Raw genomic sequence first — 22,442 nt, 5'->3', positions numbered from 1 at the left:
AACAGTTGGATTATAATGTTTATTATGTCATCTCAAATAAGTGTACAATTTGTTTATTAAAGCCAATCAATTATTACCAGTTACTATGACTTAATGTTTTAGCTTTTCAAACCACAGGAATAAGTTCATAGAACCTAAAATAGTAAGTAAAAAAACGCGTAATTTTTATAAAAACTAAAAATGTTTAAAAGTTTGCATGGTGGAAATATAGTTTTTTTTTTTTTAATGCTAAGTAAAGATACACAATGAGCTTTTATAGAGTTTTTTTTAAACAACAAAATAACTATTTAACTGTGTTATAATAAGGATGCATGATATCATTGACAGGTTACCTGTATTAGCAGTTATTAGCTAAAATTAAACATCAGACATTCCACCAATATAACAACACTAAAAAAAAAAACACAGTTCTTTTAAGGAAAAACAATTGAGGATTATGGCTGCATGCAACCAACTGATGCATGAGTCTGCCACAGAAGATATGTTGGTGGTGTGGATGCTTTTTAAAGTTACAGGAATTATAGACTTGTTTATTTGCAATGAGCAACAAAGTTGCCCCACTTCCTCACCCCCTCTGCCGTATCTAAACCCACAGCTAGTTTTGTCCTAGTGCTTGTCCCTCTTGCATGTGGCATGGAATAACAGCGCAGACCACGCTTCAATATTGGGCATAAATGAAAAATATCTGCGACAAGCTCACTGTGAAACACTACTGCACTTTGCTGGGATGTGTTAGTTGGTATTCTCTACGGTGGCCCTGAAGTGCAAACTGCAACTACAAATCTAAAAGCATAACTACATTAAAGAAAACACAATTACATTAACCTACTGGAAAAGGTAGGTACCAGTGGGAAACATGAGACATCGCTGATTGGACGACGGCGCCGTTTGACCCTTGAACCGGAAGTCATTCTGCCTGCTGCGGCTTTTGAAAACATGGATATTGTCGGCGCCCCAAACATAGCTGCCGTTATCCAGGAATATTTTGAATCAGGACAAACGTACGAGGCGATACTGGATATGCTCGAGACTAATCACCAAACTTCAGTTAGTTTGCGTACACTGAAGACACACTTAAAAGAAGCTGGACTGTTCAGACGACGCAACTTGCGGTTCAAGGGTCAAACGGCGCCGTCGTCCAATCAGCGATGTCTCATGTTTCCCACTGGTACCTACCTTTTCCGGTAGGTTAATGTAATTGTGTTTTCCTTAATGTAGTTGCGCTTTTAGATTTGTAGTTGCAGTTTGCACTTCAGGGCCACCGTAATTCTCAGTGTTGCACCATTATAAACAGAAATGGTCCCATTAAAACATCTCTAAACAACAATTTATGTATAAATGGAAAAAAAAAACTTGAATTCACAATAAACATGTTTCATTCCATCCATCCATTTGCTGTCAAGCTTTAACCCTGTTGGGGTCGGGAAGGGTGCTGGTGCCTACCTCCAGCTGTCTACGGGCGAGAGGCGGGGTCCACCCTGGACAGGTCGCCAGTCCATCGCAGGGCAACACAGAGAAAAACAGGACAAACAACCTGAGACACGCCCACACCTAAAGAGAATTTAGAGAAGCCATTTAACCTCACAGTCATGTTTTTGGACTGTGGGAGGAAGCCGGAGTACCCAGAGAGAACCCACGCATGCTCAGGGAGAACATGTAAACGCCATGCAGAAAGACTCTGGGCTGGGGAATTGAACCCAAAACCTTCTTGCTGCAAGGCAGCAGTGCTTAACACTGCACTACTAAGCATTCCTGTTTCATTGAAGAAAGATTTATTTATTTTTATTTCAGGTTTAAAGATTTACAGAAATAAATCAGGCTTATGTGACTTCATATACTGTGGTATAAACCTTAATAAAGGTGTTTAAATGCTAATAAATTATGTTTATTTTTAATTTCTTATGAAACCCACTGAGCAGTTATCCTCAGCCCCCCCCCCCTCTTCTCATCATTTAGATTCTTCTTCTTCATGAAATGTTTTATTATCTCCCGGAACAGAAGAAAATATCGTAGCCTGGAAGGCCTCAGGGCTCGGTCTGAGGGGGACGCTGCTGGATGTTAGAACCCAATCAGAAGTCTGCAGCTGTACGTATAAATATCTGCTGCTCCCACATCAGCTCTAATTTTAGGCGGGGGCTTTGTTCAACATCTGCTTTGATGTTGAAATGCTGAATTCATTCGGGATTAACATTCGTAGAGCTAATTACAGTAGAGAGGAGACTGCAGCACGCGGGCCTTAGCGTCTGAGGCTGTGTTGGTGTGTAGGCTGCAGCTTTTCTGTCTGAGTTTGCTCTTTGTTTCCAAACCCTGCAAAGTTGTTCAAACATAAGATATTTTTTACCGTTTACCAGTTCATGTCCGAGCACCAGCTTCATCCAGCTGAAGCTACTCAGCCGGTGTCGGTTTCATCCCATCTTAAACACGTCTCAGATCTGCAGAGGCTGGATCAGTTGCTGCAGCTCTCACCCTTAAAGTATAAATACATTTTTTTCCACCATCATTTCCAGCTGGCTATGCAGTGACCCCATGCCCTGACATGTTAAGATGCTGCAGCTTCATTGCACAAAATATTTAAAGTAGAGGGTTGACTTTAACCTCCCAATTCAAGCAAATTCATGTAGCTCAGACCTTTTTTACGAATATCTAAAAGAAAAAGAAGCAGCAAGTGGCAGGTGGACCCATGCTGAAGGCTGTAGGGGACATATGGAGATAGACAAGGGGCCAAACCATAGGTGGACCGAGGGGGGGGAAGACCCCCACTAAAAACCCCAACCATTCAGACGGGTACCAGCCCACAGGCAGAGAAAGCTTAGCGCTGCTCAAACATTTAATTTTGATGCTATGTTATATTTTTTACAGGCAGTAAGTTGATCTTTGGGTCCAAACTGAGTTTATTTGATGGTAATCTTTTAAAGCAAAGCTAGAGGTTTATTCTGATCCTGGATCAGTTTTAAAGTCAGACTACAGAGGAGTGTTTGATATGTCAAACTTCTCTGTTTGTTGTGCTAATGTGGCTGCACTCTTACATAACATCCCTCTGCTCAATATAGCATCTGAGAGCCGAGCTGTCACTCTGTGGGTATAAATACACTCAGTCAGGTTGGCTCTAGGCTGTCTGACAGATCAGATCTAACAGTAAATCCGCAGAAAATCGTGGCCCTAACGAGCATGTTTGCTGTATTTTTATACCTCTCATTCTCTGCTCTCTCATAGAAACAGATTAAAACATTACTTCTGTTGTAAATATTATGCTGGGGCTTTACTCCACAGGCTAAATTATTATTTTAAGAAACTACAAAACCACAAGTTTAAGTCAATAAAAGAGTTTTGATTCCTTTGCTAGCTGCTTTTTTCATGTTTTTATCTTGACTTTATTTCCTTTTTTGTTGTTTAATTCATGTTAAAAGCTTTGATTTGTCTTTGTACTGAAATGGGATGTATAAACTTGCCTTGCCTTAACCTGAGTTTTGTCTTAATTGAAAGTTTTTAACACCTCAGTTCAGAATATGATCATGACCAATTTTAATAATTGATACACCAAATTATGATTTTTTTTTCTGCTTCGTCTTCCACTGCTGTAGAACTGAACAGTTCTTATTCAGGTTATTTCAGAGTACAAAAGTTCACACCCAGACGTGGTTTTATGCTTTTCTGTTTTGACTCTTAATTAGGGGTGGGTATTGGCAAAGAAGCCACGATTCGATCCGAATCACGATTCACATGCCACGATGCGATTCTATCACGGTGCATCGCGATACTTGAAATATTGCTATATTTTCACTGAACACTGTAAGAAAAAGATCCAGCCCTTACCAGTGGCTGACTGGGTGTGATCTGGATCGTGTCTTCAATTGATACATAACTGAAAGCAACTGAATTCATACATAGCTGTATTTACTGAAACAACTTTTGAAGGTGTTGCCATGGAAACAAATACTGGACAGAAATATTACTATTACTGGCGTGGACACACTGACAAAAAGTGCTTAGGATTTATAAAACTTAAAATAACAGTGCCGTTTACATGGCCTCAGTGGTCCTTTAAACCAATGAAACGGAAACATTCAAATGTTTGACATTTCCCCTTTTGTAAATCACATGCATCCTATCAATTTCGTTTTTATCTTCTTTGATTTTAAAGCCAAAATGCATCCAAACATCAGACTTGGAATGTGACGGAGCTGGGCAAGTTTTCTCAGTCTCCATGTTTTGTTTTTGAACGAATCGTCGCGGTATCCGCAGCAACATATGCTGGACTGAAAGTTGTATTCCACTTGTTTTTGGCTGATGTGTGCCAACCATTCATGTATTTTATTTATTCCTTTTTGGTAATTAAGAATCGATGCAGTAGATCACAAAAATCAGAATCGCGATTCATCGTCATGACGATTATTTTGCACACCCTTACTCTTAATGTGTCTCTGCTTTTGAGTGGAAAAGCCTTTAACATGTGCAATAAACACTTTCAACACATAAATTTAGATTTTTTTTTAATTATATGTCCTGGAATTCATTTGGTATAAACACTTTTCTTTTATACAGAGCCTGCTTCTTTAAAGCTGATCAAAAAGTAGTGGTCCTGTTGGCTTTCTCTCTGATTCTATTGTTTTTTTTTTCCAGGCCCAGCAGCAAAGATTATTTTAAATCAAGCTTTAGACGAGTCACTGTTCTAAGCCCTTAAACAGTTTGGAAAACAATATTTTTTTTAGCTGTGATTTTTAAAATAAGACTCTGTTTTTATCATGAACTAGATGATTGTATAAGTAATCCTGTGATGTCGTGAGAAGAAAGTCAATGGGTTTTTGGATTCATCTGTTGGCTCAGAAGCAGCGTCTTCACCCTGTTTCTGAGCTCTTTGTTTCTGACCATTTTTGTTTCCTTCCTGCAGCTCAGATTGAAATCATCCCCTGTAAGATCTGTGGAGATAAATCCTCAGGGATCCACTATGGTGTGATTACCTGCGAGGGCTGTAAGGTAAGCATCGCCATCTCCTATATGTGATCCTAAACCTTCAAGTCACTCATTAATGAGAAGGTGCTTATTAATTAATTAAGAAATTAACTTCTGATCTACTTGTTTCATTTCTCCTGATTGAACTCAGGATTTTAATGACCTCTGTGTTTTTTTATAAATGTGCATTGACACTTTTCTTTTAGTCCAGATGCACAAAACAAATTATCCATAATCTTTCTTCACCATATCTGACATTGGGTCACATAGACACCATGTGCAGTACAGGAAAACCCAGACATCCGAGTGATCCTCCACCGCTCATTCTGACAGACCCTAAGCTGTTCCCAGTTCAGAGGTATAAATCATTCCCCCAGCAACTTCTGGGTCTTCCCTGGAGGTCTCCTCCCAGTGGAATGTACCTCTGACAGGAACACAGTCCAAAGTGAACTTGGAACAAGTTCAACTTAATGCAGAGAAAGGAGTTACATCTCTTGCTTGTGGCACTGAAGGATAATTATCCCTATAAGCCAACCCCACAGAATACCTCTGGGGAGCATGTCCATCAGCTGAATCATTAGAAGACCAGAGGGGGAAACTCCTCTGAACACCACTCACTGCAAAAGTAAAGATCTGGTGAAGATGCATAGGATTTCCAGGTGGTGCCTCAGTTAGTGTGGTACTTGTTTGCTAAAGACCAAGAGAAGATCAAAGTCCACAAGGGTCCAGTTTGATTGACACAACTTACCTTCTAAGAACCACAGAAAATTCAGTAAATCCTCTAAAATGGGCAGTGAATGAAGCGTCTTTTCCACTGAAAATAGCAGGTTAACGCGTGTTTTTCAAACATGGGTCGCCCCGCAATGAATTGTTATTTTGCTACCTTCTCACTTTAAAAAAAAGCTGGTCTAAATAAAGTCAACACACCAAAGAGGCTGGCACAGTGTGTTGACGTCGGTCCGTTACCTTCAGTGCTCTCACTTGCAGAGTCGTTTCACTCGGGTAGACACATGTCAGTGAGCTCTTCCTACTAAAAATACACTTATTTCTCAAACTGGAACTTCTTTGCCTCCCAATTGTAGTGCTTCCCTGGGCAACTACCCATGAGAATACTCTGTTGATCCCGTTTGGTTTCACTTAAGATTTATTTACGTTTTTTTTTTTGGAATAATTTGTCAATGTTGAATTATTTGCAACTGTATTTGTAATAGAAATGGAAACATGCTTCATGGAGAAGATCAGTTTCGAGGTTCTGATTCATAAAGCCATGTCCATAGCTTAGTGCTCAGCTTCAGTACCTCAGGTTGGCTGAGATTAAACAACCAACAATTTATGATGATTTTACTGACGAGTGACGATGCAAAGGGCTGTGAAGCAAATGACCTCAAACAAGTCATATCATAGATCAGGTACTGTTCTATCATAGACATTTTCAATGCTCTGAAGTGATGCTGTCTTGTCTTTTGTCTCAGGGTTTCTTCAGGCGGAGTCAGCAGAGTAACGCCACCTACTCATGTCCCCGGCAGAAAAACTGTCAGATTGACCGAACGAGCCGAAATCGCTGCCAGCACTGTCGTCTGCAGAAATGCCTGGCTGTAGGCATGTCCAGAGACGGTGAGATGGACTTAAATTTTCTTACATTTTCTTGTACCTTTATATATATATGTAAGGTATTCATGAAAAATTAACTCGAGTTGACTCAAATCTGGATGAGTAAAAAGTTGCCCCGCCCCGCTGGCATTCGCCTGCATGGCGGTGTGCACTCGGCATGCAAACCTGGTTTGTTATCGTCTTCCTTTATGGGCTTATTAAAGCACACACTGAAGTTAGCAATAAAGTGGGGATTAGACCTACATGATATAGACTGTCATTGAAGCAAGACTTATTGTAAACAATTTCCAGCCTCACCCCGACTTAATATGATGACTTCATAGACGGACGCATCCACTTAACTCCGACTTTTGCCCAGTTCATGACCCAGTTGGTATTTACAGACTGCAGTTGTGCCTCTGTTTCCACATCACCTGATGTCTGTGGGCCATATCATCGTTTGCTAGAAATACACTGGTCCCACATGTCCTTTTTTTCTGGTATATCTATTACTAAGGAAGTTTTACCATCAAGCTATTTTCCAAACCCAAATAAGTTCAGTTCTGTTGAGCTTTATTATAACTAAAGGGCAACAACAATCTCTCAACACAATCAATTCTGAGTTTAGGAGGATCCTGGCAATGAAAGATTTCCTCACCGTGCTGGTTTTATAGAAGGGTTTTATTGATATCTTTGTTCCGATGGCAAAAGTTAAGACTGTCTGTAGTAGATGGACAGGAGCGAATGCATAGATCTTAGCTTTCCTTGAAGAGTGACTAAACCTCCATTAGGGCCGGGTACCGAACATCGGTTCTTTTATGGTCCCGACCGAAATGCTTCGGTCCTACCGAGTATCGAAACATGCCTCTTCTTTCGGTACCAAGTTTCGGTGACTGGCTGTAACACTTAACGTGATTGCGTCATCCAGGAAAAATACACAGGTGGTCCCGCCTACAGCCAGGGTTCATGTGTATATGTTGCGAACTGGTTGCGAGCGTCATGGAACCCCTTTAAAATGCCCCCCAGGTCAAAAGTGCGGCTTCACTTTATTAAGACTGATGCCAATAGTGCGCAATGCAATACATCGTGCACGGAAACAATTTAAGAGCAGAAAGTCGCTCTGTGTTTGACAGCAAGAAGAGCCGACCGCAGCCAGCGTGACCATCCTCCTCAGCAGCCCGTGGGCAGAGCAAAGCCAGAGCGGAGTGAATAATGCTGCTTTCAAACTGGACGCAGCAGGATTAGTAAAATCGTGTCTGCTGCTTCCTTTTTGCTGCTTGTTACAGCTTCTGACGCACAGCTGAAGCAGCTTTGCTGCTCTGGCTGCGCAGTGCAAAAGTGGCTCTGATGCGCGTTGGGCGGAGCTACTCTATCCTTTCTCTGCCTTGCAGCTATATCTGCTGTGATCAGTGGGAATAAAGTAGTTTTATTATGGTTTTAAGTGGGAAAATCCACCTGAAAACTTAATCAGTGCAGTCGGTTCATCCTGCCTTCCAATATTTCTGTGGGAGCCGCTCAGACCCCCACATACCAGCGGTGCGCTGTCAGTAGGATCCAATTCAACGGGCTTGTTTGTCTCCTGAGAAAGCAGACATGTTAATTTCTCTAAGGGAAAACTGCTAACTAAAAATGTCCTCACAATGTAACAGTGAATATTAGACACTGATTTATTTTTTTTTATGTAAGAGGAAAAATGTAAATGGAAAAATCAGAGCTTAAAATAAAACTCAAGATTTGTACTTTTTTATGTTGTGTAATTTTCTTTTTCTTCGAATTGATATTATAAAACTGGTATCGAAAAAAGTATCGTTCAGGAACCGGTATCGAAGTGAAGGTATCGGTATTGGTACCGGAACCGAAAATTTTTTAACAATACCCAGCCCTAACCTCCATCCACTTTTTAAGTGTGCTATTTTATATACCTGTGCAGAGTTGGATATGTTTGTGTTAATGTTCTGCAGTAGTTGGCGCAAAACAGTCTCACTGCTGCCCTCTATGTTTTCAATCAGGGCGACTGCCGTTGAATAACAAAATGTGCGTCTTTAATTTCCAGACCGAAAGTCTAGTCAGGAAATAAAGGTGCTTGCGATTTACGTTGAAAGTGGGAGTGATCTTATTACCCAGGTGATAGTGTTCCAGTTTTCTGCCTATGAATTTTATATTTTCTATTGTTTGTTTATGGCGACTACAGCCACTGCTACAACCTGTCAATCATGTTATTGTCTTATTTCAGGAACTTGGATTATTTACTCATATCAAATTTACTGTTGCTTTTCTCGTCCTGACCTCATCCTAACTTAACCCCCCACCTCGTCCCCAAACAGCAGGTGAAATAAGTATTGAACATGCCACCATTTTCTCAGTAAATATGTTTCTAGAGGTGCTATTGACATTTTCAGCAGATATCGGTAACAATCTACGCAGCCCACATATACAAAGAAATCAAAATATAGATGTCCAGAAATTAAGTCATGTGTAATAATGTGAAATCAAACAAAGGAAAAAGAATTGAACAAACTCACTTAAATGTATTTAATACTTTGTACAAAAGCCTTTGTTGGCAATGTTTTTGGATTCCAGTCAGGTGAGTGGCCGGGCCGTTCTAGCAACTTTATTTTCTTTCCCTGAAACCAACTTAGAGTTTCCTTGGCTATGTGTTTGGGCTCATTTTGATCAAGAATGTCTCTGTACATTTTTCCATTCATCCTTCCTTCTATTATTTAAAGTTTGCCAATAACATATGCCGAAAAACAGTTTGACATCCAAACATGATATTTATTATGGCATCCAAAGAGTTCAGTGTTGGTCTCATCTGACTAGACTAAATTCACTCAGTGTTTCACAGGCTTGCCTAAATGTTCTGCAGTAAACTTTAAACAAGCTTTAACGTGCTTTTTCTTTAGCAGTGGAGTTTTGCGTGGTGAGCGTGCATAGAGGCCATGGCAGTTGAGTGCAGTACTTTTTTCTTTGAAACAATTGTACCTGCACCTGTACCTTTGAAACAATTGTAGGAATTAGGTCTTCCTGCTTCAGAAAGACCTAATTCCAGGTCTTTCTGAAGCTCTCCACATGTGGTTTTTGGCTCTTGGACAACTCTTCTCATGATCTTTATCACTCCTCTGTCAGAAATATTGTGGGGGGTACCTGGCGGTACCTGGTTGTGGTCGGTTTATGGTGAAATTATGTTCTTTCCGCTTCTGATTATCGCCCCAACAGTGCTCACTGGAACATTCAGAAGTTTAGAAATCCTTCTGTACCCAATGCCATAATTATGATTTGCAATCCCATTCTTTATGTCTTTAATTCTTTTTTCCCTCTGCTATTTCACAAATTATTATTCCCCTCGCTGTACTTAGCTCAATGACTCTTGACCTTTTACGCTTTGGAAGTTTTGAAAACTTGCCTGGGGGTAGGGTTATGCTTTTACATCCAGTTTAGTTGAATGGTAACAATGTTATAGTCAGCTTCCCAAATATTACAAGATGGATTAGAATGATTTTTACGGCATTGTTTTTCAAATACCCTGAACAGTTCTTATTCCAGACTGAAGGTGGCCTAAGCAAATGGATGAATTAAAAGATAAAATTGGACCCAATAAAACAAGAATAAAAATCCTTTTGGAAGTTTCCAAGTTTCTGATAAAATGCTGCCATGCTTTTTTTGTCAGTGACTCTACCTGGTTAATGAAGTTCAGTATATTATTAATAGGCAATCCCAGCTTTTCATGTTGAGGCACCTGCTCCACTATTTGGTTGTTGATCACTGCACTCATGTTTAAAAAATAAGCCTTTTTGAAAGTCATGCATTAATTACAGGATGCAAACTTTATTAAACGTTATGCCACCCATTGTAATTGTAATACAGTAATTGTAATTGCTCTGATAGTCATCTATGTATTAAGCAAATAAAATGGGGAGAGAATACAACCCTGGGGAGCCCTTGTTATTGAAGAATGTTCTAACAGTGAGAGTAAACATTTGCACATCCTGTTCTCAACCTTCCTCCAACACAGCTGTAAAGTTCGGCCGGATGTCTAAAAAGCAGCGGGACAGTTTATATGCTGAGGTTCAAAAGCACCGCCTCCAACAGCAGCAGCAGCAGGTTCCTCTCCGAACCCCACCCAGCGTTGGCAGCCCGAGTCCCGACGAGGCAGAGTCTCTGTCCCCACAGTACAACCTGTGCTCCACGGGTCTCACGGAGCTTTCAGATGACCTGGGATGCTACATGGAAAGAAGCTCACCTGATGGAGAATCTTTGACGTCCAAAGTCTGTAGTTTTACCTCTTCAAAATAATCTTTTGATTACCAATAATTTCTACATGAGCTCTGTCACCTGTAAACAGGCAGAGTCAGGTGGAGGAGACGGAGGACGGGGGGGTCTTTACCTGGATATTCAGCCGTCTCCAGATCAGTCTGGCCTGGATGTCAATGGAATCAAACCGGAGCCGCTGTGGGACTACGGACACAGTGACGAGTTCTTCCCGTATTGTTCCTTCAGCAACGGAGATGCATCTCCAACAGCAACCACGGCTGCTCATGGTAAGTCCGACCAAAACCATTACATTACAACAGTGTTTGAAAAGAACCTTGGCACAAATGGTTTTAGAACAATCTTCATATTGATCCGATGCATAAAAAAGATGACGTTAAAACAAAAGGGAAAAACATGTTGGGTGTACTTTCTTGTTGCAATGATCACCTACTTCCAACCGGCAAATGATACTTTAAGCTGACTGGTTGCTGTGAGAGGTGACAAAACGTATTTTAGTCATCTTCCTCACTTGTTTAACAATGAATACCTTTCAAAAACAGCTATAATGGACCATTTGCAGGCTTCATTAGCAGTTTGAGACCCAGAGAAAGATTAGGTCAAATGGTGGATGCATGCTCATCCTCTATAACTCTTCTTAAAGGACTTTTGGAACCCATAAATGTTTAGAACCCAGACTCCACTGTGGTCCTTTACCAATTCTCTGGGTCTCTTGTCGGATTCCAGCTCCGATCTCCATCATTATCCTGAAACAAACAGGCTTCATTCCTGACTGCAATGTGTGAAACGCTTTGGATGAACATCCATAAAATGTGCTGCGGGGCTGTCTGCAGCTGCAGGGCAAAACAAACAGGGATGATGAGGAAATCTGCTGAAAGAGGTGAAGCAGAAAGCAAAAACGAAGGCATAACGAGCCAAGGAGGAGAGCGAGGGAGGAAAAAAGCGAGTAAAGATGCTGACTGTGGGGCAAACGGAGACAGTAGGTGGTTTAAAATAGCAGGAGGTTTGGAACCTCATCATCAGAGCTCATTAAAATCTCTGTGAGGTAATTAGTTATCTGTTAATTAGGACCAACTGGGACATAGCTGGGTGTTCGTTTGGGAAAATCATCTTTTCTTTATTTTCCCAGGAGATTTACTGTACAACAACCCCCAAAACTCACAAACTCATCCAAACAGAAGCTCCAGTATAATCTCAGACTTTTTATCCGTAGTTTTATTCTCATTAACTAAAAGCATGACTCTGAAGCTCAAAGAAACGCCTCGTTTAAAGATTATTTTTATTTTATTTTTTTTACCCCCTATTTTTATTAGTCAAAGGTCTAAAATGATGCTGATGTTATTTAAAGAGGTTTGACATGAATAATCTCAGATTCATGATTTTCAGAAAGACTTTCAAGGATTGTGGCTCTTATGAAAAAGTCTGCAGGTCTGTGAAGGTTCTTCCTTGGACTTTTCGCTCAGTGTATAAAAAGCTTTTGGATTTTCTGTTCTAGATTAGCTTTGTGTTTTTTTCACTAACTTAATAACTTAAGACATTTCAGGCTGCTGAACACTAAGTTCTACATCTATATTTCTGCATCAGCACAGTTCTGCATGGAGGCCATCAGCCTGTGGTTCTGCTGAGGTCCGATGGAAGCCCAGCATGCTTTGGTAGTGACCCTCGTAACATTACCCTATAGGTTCTTTTGGGGCTCTGTTCAGGCTGGTTTGCTATCAACTCACCCACAATACCGTTATGGTCATTAGACCAGATTTTGGTAGGTACCTCTGGTACCTCCACAAAGTTTGTCAGCAGATGCAATAATGAGATGCTCTAAAAAATGTTGCTGCGTATGGAAGCCTTTCTCCAGACTTGGACCAGCATGGATTTGGTGCCTCTCCCCTCTTTCACTAGACTCTGGGACCTTGTAGCCTCGTGAGACCATCCTGATCTCGCGAGCTTTCAAGGTTTCTCTCGCAGATCAGTCTGGAGACTCTCGGTTGGAGAAAATTTGGAGCCGTTCACCAAACAAACGTCCAATCAGCGTTGGCTTTGAGGCGGGTTGAGGTGTGACGCAACGAGAAGCGCAACAGTTCAGGCTAAAGAACATGGCGGCTTCAGCCGATGAAACTAGCGTTAGCGTGGCTATCGAGCAAGTTTTATGGGAATTACAGAGTATTTCTTCACTGAAAGAAGAGCAAAACACTGCTCTGGAGGCTTTTCTCAGAGGAAAAGATGTTTTTGCTCTTCTCCCGACTGGTTTCGGCAAGAGTAGCCTGGCTGTTAGTACGTCATATGCTTTGTTGATCTGATTGGTTTATTTGGCCCGTCTATCACCAACATAGGCCAATCAGCTAACCAGTATTTTCACCCCTTCCCTAAGTTACTTCGACGGAAGGTTTCCAGATGGATATGTGGAGCAAATCCATCTGCCGGAGTCAGGTTAGGGACCTTGAGCTCCAAATGAAATGCAGGACGGCCCACCGAGGACACTAGGGCACTTCTGATGGTTTCTTTGGTTCTGATCAAGATCCACTGCGTTCAGACCAGTTCTATAAATAGTCCGACCGCAGTGGATCTTGATGCACTGACTCCGGCCTTAGTCCTCTCTCTGAATGGATTTTCCTCTACAATCCTCTTAAGGCTCTTGTTGCTGATGCACCTTTTACCTTCCGCTTAACTTTCTTTAATCACAGCATATCTTTTTCACAACAGTTTTCTGAGGCTTATAAATTTTGGGTTTTCATAATACAGAACTTTATATTCTGTGTGTGATTTATCTTTATGATGTAAGGCTGCAGCCAAAATAACCCACTCAGTCCGGGTATTCTAATTTTCTGAGCAGCCTGTTGATGGATGGTAGATGATAACTGTGATGGAGCAGCGAGCGGACAGGTTGTCTGAGTGAGGATGCACAGGAAGAAGCATCAGAACCTTTCCAGAGAACAATCATTCCTGTGCTTTCTCTGCTTAATGTTTGAGTAGAACCAGAACAGTTCAATTCCAGAAACTTGGTCCTCTTTAGTCATTATAAATGTTTAAATGTGAAAAAAATAAGTGCATCACTTCTAAATAACTCTTTAAAGTCTTTACTTGAATGCATGAGTATAAAACTAGACCAAGAATTAGACCAGATTCTGATTGTTTTTTAATTCCAACCCAGCAGACTGAATCTTTGTTTGGTTTCAGATCACTTGGCTCAAATCATCTCGAAGTCTCACTTGGAGACGTGTCAGTACCTGAGGGAGGAGCTGCAGGAGAGGAGCTGTTTCCTGCAGGAAGAGGTGGAAAAGTTTCAAAATAAGGTCTGTTTGCTCAATCGGTGCTTTCAAAAGTTTTCTACACAAAATTTAAAGTCAGATTGAATCAGGTTTATTTCAACCTGCGTTATACTCAATACATCCCATCTTCTTTTAGATTCCTCCATGTGATTAAAAAGAACGTTATGTAGCATGTGTTGGGTTGACATCAACCTTCTACATGATTGTCTAATCTCAACTCAGGATAAACTGTCTTCTTTTGATTAAAAAAAGGCATGAAGACATCAACAGCATCCCTGAAGCCTTTTTAAACCCATTTAACACCTTTTCTGTCCTGTTTTCTGACCTCCTTTCTCACCTTATTTCTCACCTTCCTGTTATGTTCTGTTCAGCCTCAGGAGGCGATGTGGCAGCTCTGTGCAGTCAAGATCACAGACGCCATACAATATGTGGTGGAGTTTGCAAAGCGAATTGACGGCTTCATGAATCTCTGCCAGAATGACCAGATTGTTCTGCTGAAAGCTGGTGAGGAGCATCACTCAACCCAGTAGCTCCACATTACATGACCAACACGTCTGATGTTATAAACTCCATTTCTATCTAAAATAAACCCAAATCAGTCAAATCAATATAGAAACATCCCGGTCAAGCTTAAAGCAAGATGTAAAGAAAACTTTAGCAGAACCCAGGTCGGTACCAGCCACATGCTGGGTGTTCTAAAACAGGAAGGAGTTACAGAAAAATCATGATAGCTAAGTGCAAAAAGCACTTTTTAATGAAAGAAAACATAAATTATAATTTATATCAGTAGCATTTGGTCAGAGTCACCTTCTACGTATAAAGAGAAATCAACAAGCAAGTGGCATCAATAGTTAGCATGTAAGTGGAGAGTTGTAGGAAATGTAGCAGAGGAAGAAGTGGTCCTTATGTCCTCCAGCAGTCTAAGCCTATAGCAGCATAACCTTAGAGATAGCTCAGGATAACCTGAGCCACTCTAACTATAAGCTTTATTAAAAAGGAAAGTTTTAAGCCTAGCCTTAAAAGTAGACAGGGTGTCTGCCTCACGGACTAAAACTGGTAGTTGGTTCCACAGGAGAGGAGCCTGAGAACTAAAAGATCTGCCTCCCATTCTACTTTCAAAAGCAGTTGGAACTTTATTCACATGTTAAAGGTATGCTGTTAGTAAACAGTTACATAAACTTAAAATAAATAGGGCTTAAAGGAGAGAAATATCACTGCCCAAATTTCCTTCTGATTACCACCATCATCAATGCCTGACTCATGTTTGAAACAGTTAAAGCAAAGCTTAATGAGGTTTTCCGTTAGCAATCAGGCTGACATCAAAGATATTAGTCAGCAACTAACTTGTTAGTTAATTTGTACACTGGAGTCTAATAAGCAATTTGCTAAAAGAATAACTAAACAATTAACCACAAACTGTGAACAGAATATAAACATTTTACATTTGAGATTAAAAGTCTCTTGTCTGCGAAGATATGCGCAAACTAGATCTTCTTAAATGGGGTGAATTTTGTTGCAATTAGGTACCTGTTGCTATACAGTTATTATAGCAATTTTGTAAATCAAAATAAATCAGTAAAAAAATCCTCCCATTTTCTGGACTTCATTAATTAAATTGCAATATTGTCGATGATTTAAATAATTTTGGGAGGTTTTTTACAATTCAAAAAATATGAAATTCTAAAAGTTTGCCTTATTGTTATTTGATTATGAGCATTAAAAAAAAAATTACAATTGAGTGTCTTGACTGACTTATCCCACCATACACACCAAAACAGTATAAATTAGTATTCAGCAATTTTAAATTTGTTGTCCTTTTCATTAATTGACCAATATAAAAAAATCTATTCTTTAATCATTCAATTATGAGTCATTGTCTTATTAAATTGAAATCCTGCTTTTATTTAGTCACAATTCCTCCAGATTTAATAAATATTTTAGATCATAAAAGCTTTTTACTCTGAAAATGGAGTAACTGAGTGACTAATTACTATAAGTGACTGGTAATATTTCCAAACTGTCAATCAGGCTGTTTATTTTCTCCCTGGCAGGTTCTCTAGAGGTCATCCTCGTACGAATGTGTCGGGTTTTTGACCCTCAGAACAACACTGTCTACTTTGATGGGAAATTTGCCGGCCCTGATGTATTCAAATCATTAGGTGTGAGGAGCATCTGCCAGCAGCTGTAGCTGATATTCCAGTCAGATTTATTCAATTAAAGCACTTGACCGCCTATAGGGATGTAGCCTAAGCTGCTCTCTCCTGTTTGTTTTCACCAGGATGCGATGACTTGATCGCGTCTGTGTTTGATTTCGCTAAGAGCATGTGTTCGCTGCACCTGGAAGAGGAAGAGATCGCCCTTTTCTCTGCATCTGTTCTGCTCTCCGCAGGTACGCCCTCCGACTTTACACGCAGCACCGTTCTGAAGCTGCTTTTATTCATGCCTGTGTTCATGTTGCTGCGTTTCTGCAGACAGGTCGTGGCTGCGGGACAAGCTGCAGGTGGAGAGGCTTCAGCAGAAGACAGAGTCTGCTCTGCAGCACGTTCTGCAGAAAAACCACAGAGACGATGGACTGTTTGAGAAGGTAGTCAACAGAGCACTTATAGAGAGGAAGTTGTTGATCAGTCAGTGTGCCACTGCTAGTATTCTTAGATTGTAAACACAAAGCAATCAGAAAAAGCAGCATGCTACATGAAACTGCTGTTATGCTGCAACCTTGTGGAAAATATCTGAATTGCAACTCTATAACCTAATTAAGCTTTAAAGGGGCCATAGAATGGTTCTGCAGGGTATTTGGTCCTTAAGGTCTCTGAATAGGGTGTGTAACATTGGTTGGGCTGAAATTGGCATATTAGCTGTTCTATGAGCCCTAATGCAGCCTGGTTAAAAGCCCTAGAATGAAACAACAGGTTTTCTTCCTTTTATGGTATGGTTATGAATATTTAGATGAGCTGTGCTCTGATTGGTTGGTTTACAACAAGCTGAGTAAAGACGCATCATAGCAACAAGCACTCACTCACTGAAACATCAAATTGTTGATGTGGTAGGGTGACCAGACGTCCTCTTTTTCCCGGACATGTCCTACTTTTCATACCTAAGAAAAATGTCCGGGGGGAATTTCAAAATCGTCCGGGATTTTGGTCAAACACAGAACCGAGCCGCCAGCTCCGGTGCTGCTCCGGGAACTCCAGTGGACGGGGGGAGGGAGCCAGCGGTGGACAGAGCGACCGAACCAGACCAGGTGATGGTAGCCGCGGCCCCGTGCACGGGAAGGCATGCGGGGGGAAGCATATCCAGCTTCGGTCGCTCCGTCCCCCAGCGGGGGGTTCCGGGACTAGCCCCGGATTTCACGGCTTGGTTCGAATGGCCGGTCCGCAGTCAGCAGCCTTTGTACTGATACCAGAATTCCCCAGTTTTGGAAACAATAAAGGGATTTTCTATTCTTTTCTATTCCATATTTTCTGATCAAAATGAATGATGAGGTCTGAATGAAATACGAATCAGTGTAATCCTCTGGCTCCAGGGCTCTAGACTAAGCTTTGTAGATAATACTCACAATTTAATTATCAATCTGATGAAAATAAAGGGATTTGTTTGAAGCAAATTTCTTCAAAAACTTTGTAGGAAATGGTGCTTCAAGTTCTTCACTATATATATATATATATATATATATATATATATATATATACACTGACCGGCCACTTTATTAGGTACACCTGTCCAACTGCTCGTTAACACTTAATTTCTAAGCAGCCAATCACATGGCGGCAACTCAGTGCATTTAGGCATGTAGACATGGTCAAGACAATCTCCTGCAGTTCAAAGCGAGCATCAGTATGGGGAAGAAAGGTGATTTGAGTGACTTTGAACGTGGCATGATTGTTGGTGCCAGAAGGGCTGGTCTGAGTATTTCAGAAACTGCTGATCTACTGGGATTTTCACGCACAACCATCTCTAGGGTTTACAGAGAATGGTCCGAAAAAGAAAAAACATCCAGTGAGCGGCAGTTCTGTGGGCGGAAATGCCTTGTTGATGCCAGAGGTCAGAGGAGAATGGCCAGACTGGTTGGAGCTGATAGAAGGGCAACAGTGACTCAAATAACCACCCGTTACAACCAAGGTGGGCAGAAGAGCATCTCTGAACGCACAGTACGTGGAACTTTGAGGCAGATGGGCTACAGCAGCAGAAGACCACACCGGGTGCCACTCCTTCCAGCTAAGAACAGGAAACTGAGGCTACAATTTGCACAAGCTCATGGAAATTGGACAATAGAAGATTGGAAAAACGTTGCCTGGTCTGATGAGTCTCGATTTCTGCTGCGACATTCGGATGGTAGGGTCAGAATTTGGCGTCTACACCTTGAAAGCATGGATCCATCCTGCCTTGTATCAACGGTTCAGGCTGGCGGTGGTGGTGTCATGGTGTGGGGAATATTTTCTTGGCACTCTTTGGGCCCCTTGGTACCAATTGAGCATCGTTGCAACGCCACAGCCTACCTGAGTATTGTTGCTGACCATGTCCATCCCTTTATGACCACAATGTACCCAACTTCTGATGGCTACTTTCAGCAGGATAATGCGCCATGTCATAAAGCTGGAATCATCTCAGACTGGTTTCTTGAACATGACAATGAGTTCACTGTACTCAAATGGCCTCCACAGTCACCAGATCTCAATCCAATAGAGCATCTTTGGGATGTGGTGGAACGGGAGATTCGCATCATGGATGTGCAGCCGACAAATCTGCGGCAACTGTGTGATGCCATCATGTCAATATGGACCAAACTCCCTGAGGAATGCTTCCAGCACCTTGTTGAATCTATGCCACCAAGAATTGAGGCAGTTCTGAAGGCAAAAGGGGGTCCAACCCGTTACTAGCATGGGGTACCTAATAAAGTGGCCGGTGAGTATATATATATATATATACACTATATTGCCAAAAGTATTTGCTCACCCATCCAAATTATTGGAATCAGGTGTTCCAATCACTTCCATGGCCACAGGTGTATAAATTCAAGCACCTAGGCATGCAGACTGTTTTTACAAACATTTGTGAAAGAATGGGTCGCTCTCAGGAGCTCAGTGAATTCCAGCGTGGAACTGTGATAGGATGCCACCTGTGCAACAAATCCAGTCGTGAAATTTCCTCGCTCCTAAATATTCCACAGTCAACTGTCAGCTGTATTATAAGAAAATGGAAGTGTTTGGGAACGACAGCAACTCAGCCACGAAGAGGTAGGCCACGTAAACTGACGGAGCGGGGTCAGCGGATGCTGACGCGCATAGTGCGAAGAGGTCGCCAACTTTCTGCAGAGTCAATCACTACAGACCTCCAAACTTCATGTGGCCTTCAGATTAGCTCAAGAACAGTGCGCAGAGAGCTTCATGGAATGGGTTTCCATGGTCGAGCAGCTGCATCCAAGCCATACATCACCAAGTGCAATGCAAAGCGTCGGATGCGGTGGTGTAAAGCACGCCGCCACTGGACTCTAGAGCAGTGGAGACGCGTTCTCTGGAGTGACGAATCGCGCTTCTCCATCTGGCAATCTGATGGACGGGTCTGGGTTTGGCGGTTGCCAGGAGAACGGTACTTGTCTGACTGCATTGTGCCAAGTGTAAAGTTTGGTGGAGGGGGGATTATGGTGTGGGGTTGTTTTTCAGGAGCTGGGCTTGGCCCCTTAGTTCCAGTGAAAGGAACTCTGAATGCTTCAGCATACCAAGACATTTTGGACAATTCCATGCTCCCAACTTTGTGGGAACAGTTTGGAGCTGGCCCCTTCCTCTTCCAACATGACTGTGCACCAGTGCACAAAGCAAGGTCCATAAAGACATGGATGACAGAGTCTGGTGTGGATGAACTTGACTGGCCTGCACAGAGTCCTGACCTCAACCCGATAGAACACCTTTGGGATGAATTAGAGCGGAGACTGAGAGCCAGGCCTTCTCGTCCAACATCAGTGTGCGACCTCACAAATGCGCTTCTGGAAGAATGGTCAAAAATTCCCATAAACACACTCCTAAACCTTGTGGACAGCCTTCCCAGAAGAGTTGAAGCTGTTCTAGCTGCAAAGGGTGGACCGACGTCATATTGAACCCTATGGATTAGGAACGGGATGTCACTTAAGCTCATATGTGAGTCAAGGCAGGTGAGCAAATACTTTTGGCAATATAGTGTATATATATATATATATATATATATAATCTCCAGAACATCCTCTCCTGTTGCAGTTTCACTCCCCCTCCACAGTAACCTTTACTTCTCCAAATCGGTTCGAGCTGAGCTTGTTCAGTTTATGTAAATTTTAGATTTAGATAGAATATAAAATATATACTTTAATAAAATTCAAGGATATGGTCAAGGAAAAAACATCATAAATATCCAAGTTTTGAAAATGTATCTGGCTATGTATGAGGCTAACAAGCCAAACGCTGTTCCTGTGTTCTGTGCTCCCTCCACAGCTCAGGACTAAGGTGTCGGCGCTGCGTTCTCTGTGCGCTCTGCATTCGCAGAAACTGTCTGCATTCCGAGCCGTTTACCCCGACACGGTCCGAACGCTCTTCCCTCCTCTCTATAAGGAGCTGTTCGCCGCCGACCTGGACGGGACGCCGCCCGCCGCAGACTGACCCCAGATGTCTGAACTCGCCACGCTATGAACCCATGTGGATCCGGTGAGGCGTCTGAAACCAGACGTTCTTCAGCGTCACCTTTTTTCTTCAGTTGTTGCACTATTGCACTGGACTCTGCACTGATACAGGAACGGTAACCAGGGGTTACATGGAAGCACATGGACTTCCTGCAGCTCTGCTGCTTGGTCTGTATTTTTAATGAACTCACAACTAACTGAGCAATACATGTCAAAGACCATCGTTGTCATTCATCGCATTTTCTAAAATGCTTAATTTCTACAACTTGAGACTTTTATACAGTAAAGAAGATGCAGTTTATATGTAAATATTGTTTAGTTGTTTAGTCATCCTTTACTTTAATGACTCCGAGAAGAAAGAAGTTTCACACTGATGTTCAGAGGAGCTTAATTTAAGTCATTTTTTAGCAGCTGAGATTTATTGTTATCATAAAACACCTGATAAGTTTCCCTGGGAAATGTTAGAGATCACTTCACATAATGCATGTTCAGTTAGAAGTAAATCTAAGCCAAAAACGACACCTAACTTTTTTTTTTTTTTTTTTTTTGCTGCTGGACGTCCTGACTTAGTGAAGCTGAGTTAATCAAGATGTTTCATTCAAAGGATGAATAACAGTCCCTATGCCGTCTCTTTGTTGGTTTATTAAACCACACAGGAAGGTGTGGTCATCCAGGGTCTCATCAGCGCTCCTTGCAGCCGTAGCATCTAAACAGCAGCATCTAAACAGCAGGGTTAAGTTTGAGTGGAGCTAACCGATGAGCTACGGGATGTAGCTCATCGGTTAGCTCCACTCAAACTTTCTCCAGTTAATCTTTGCATGTCGGTCTCCTCTGTTAGAGATTCTCATGGTTCACAAACTTTTAATACAGGTAAAGTGACGGTTTGCCCTATTGCTGAACATATTCTGCTTTTACTTTGGAAAAAACACAAAAACAGTCCCATTACTTTATGTCTGATAAATAAAGTCTCTTTCACGTACCCCTCATTCTCAAAAAAGGAGCATTCAAGCTGTGAAAACTTAAGGAGCGCCACCAACTCTCATTGCCGTGTTTGTAAATTTATGGAAAGTCATTTTGGACATTAATCTCTTAAGGCACCTGAAGGTTAAACATTAGCACAACTTGAAGTGAACTTGAAGCTCTGCACAGATCCTCACTTTCAGTCGCTCACAATCTGGATTTTTTTTTTTTTAAAGCTTATTTATAACCATCTAATGTTTTACTTATTTCGATCAACTTGTTTTATCAAAATGGGTTAAAATCAGAGCTTAGTTATTCAACGTAAATCAAACTGTGCTTCACCGTTTCAACACCAGGTGGCGCTTGTTATGCAACATCCTGTGTTTTTTAAGCTGTAGTGATGGTGAATGTTTCCAGGTCTGCTTTGTCTTCTCCTCCTTCAGCCGATTTTTTTTTATAAATCATTTCCTGACTTTTTCTCCCTTCTAACTTGAAAAGCTGACAGCTCTCTCTTTGGCTCCATTTTTCAATTCACTGCAATTCAATCCCTTTGGCTCTACTGTATCTAAAAAAAAAAAAGATCTTTGTTTATTTTTTAAAACAGTAGAAAGATTTCTTTTGATCTTATTCAAATAATTTTTGCATCACCAGAATGTTCAGCTTCTAAATAACAATGTTTTGTCTTATTTTCAATTTTCTTGTTTAGATTTGCTGACTAACCTTAAAGAGAAGTATATATATAGTGTTTAAAAAAAACAACAACATTA

General features: G+C 41.3%; 1 protein-coding gene across 3 annotated transcripts in view; it reads left to right on the top strand.

The window, feature by feature from the left end:
- LOC119797370 (nuclear receptor ROR-alpha A-like) overlaps positions 1–21,438 on the top strand; it is a 93,401-nt gene extending 71,963 nt beyond the window's left edge. For 2 of the 3 annotated variants that reach the window (XM_038306427.1, XM_038306429.1), the window contains 10 exons: positions 4,889–4,974; positions 6,423–6,564; positions 10,553–10,806; positions 10,883–11,078; positions 13,981–14,096; positions 14,444–14,576; positions 16,124–16,231; positions 16,351–16,461; positions 16,548–16,656; positions 20,531–21,438. In XM_038306427.1, coding sequence (XP_038162355.1) covers positions 4,889–4,974; positions 6,423–6,564; positions 10,553–10,806; positions 10,883–11,078; positions 13,981–14,096; positions 14,444–14,576; positions 16,124–16,231; positions 16,351–16,461; positions 16,548–16,656; positions 20,531–20,744 — 1,469 coding nt within the window. In that variant the 3' untranslated portion in view covers positions 20,745–21,438. Of the gene's footprint in view, positions 1–4,888; positions 4,975–6,422; positions 6,565–10,552; positions 10,807–10,882; positions 11,079–13,980; positions 14,097–14,443; positions 14,577–16,123; positions 16,232–16,350; positions 16,462–16,543; positions 16,657–20,530 lie in introns of all 3 variants that reach the window. The other variant, XM_038306428.1, reaches the window with a different exon arrangement.
- Positions 21,439–22,442: the final 1,004 nt, after the last annotated feature.

This window comes from Cyprinodon tularosa, unplaced genomic scaffold (genome assembly GCF_016077235.1).
Source record: "Cyprinodon tularosa strain WSP-4 unplaced genomic scaffold, ASM1607723v1 ctg580, whole genome shotgun sequence".
Taxonomy (NCBI): domain Eukaryota; kingdom Metazoa; phylum Chordata; class Actinopteri; order Cyprinodontiformes; family Cyprinodontidae; genus Cyprinodon; species Cyprinodon tularosa.
This window is presented reverse-complemented; position numbering and strand designations above follow the sequence as displayed.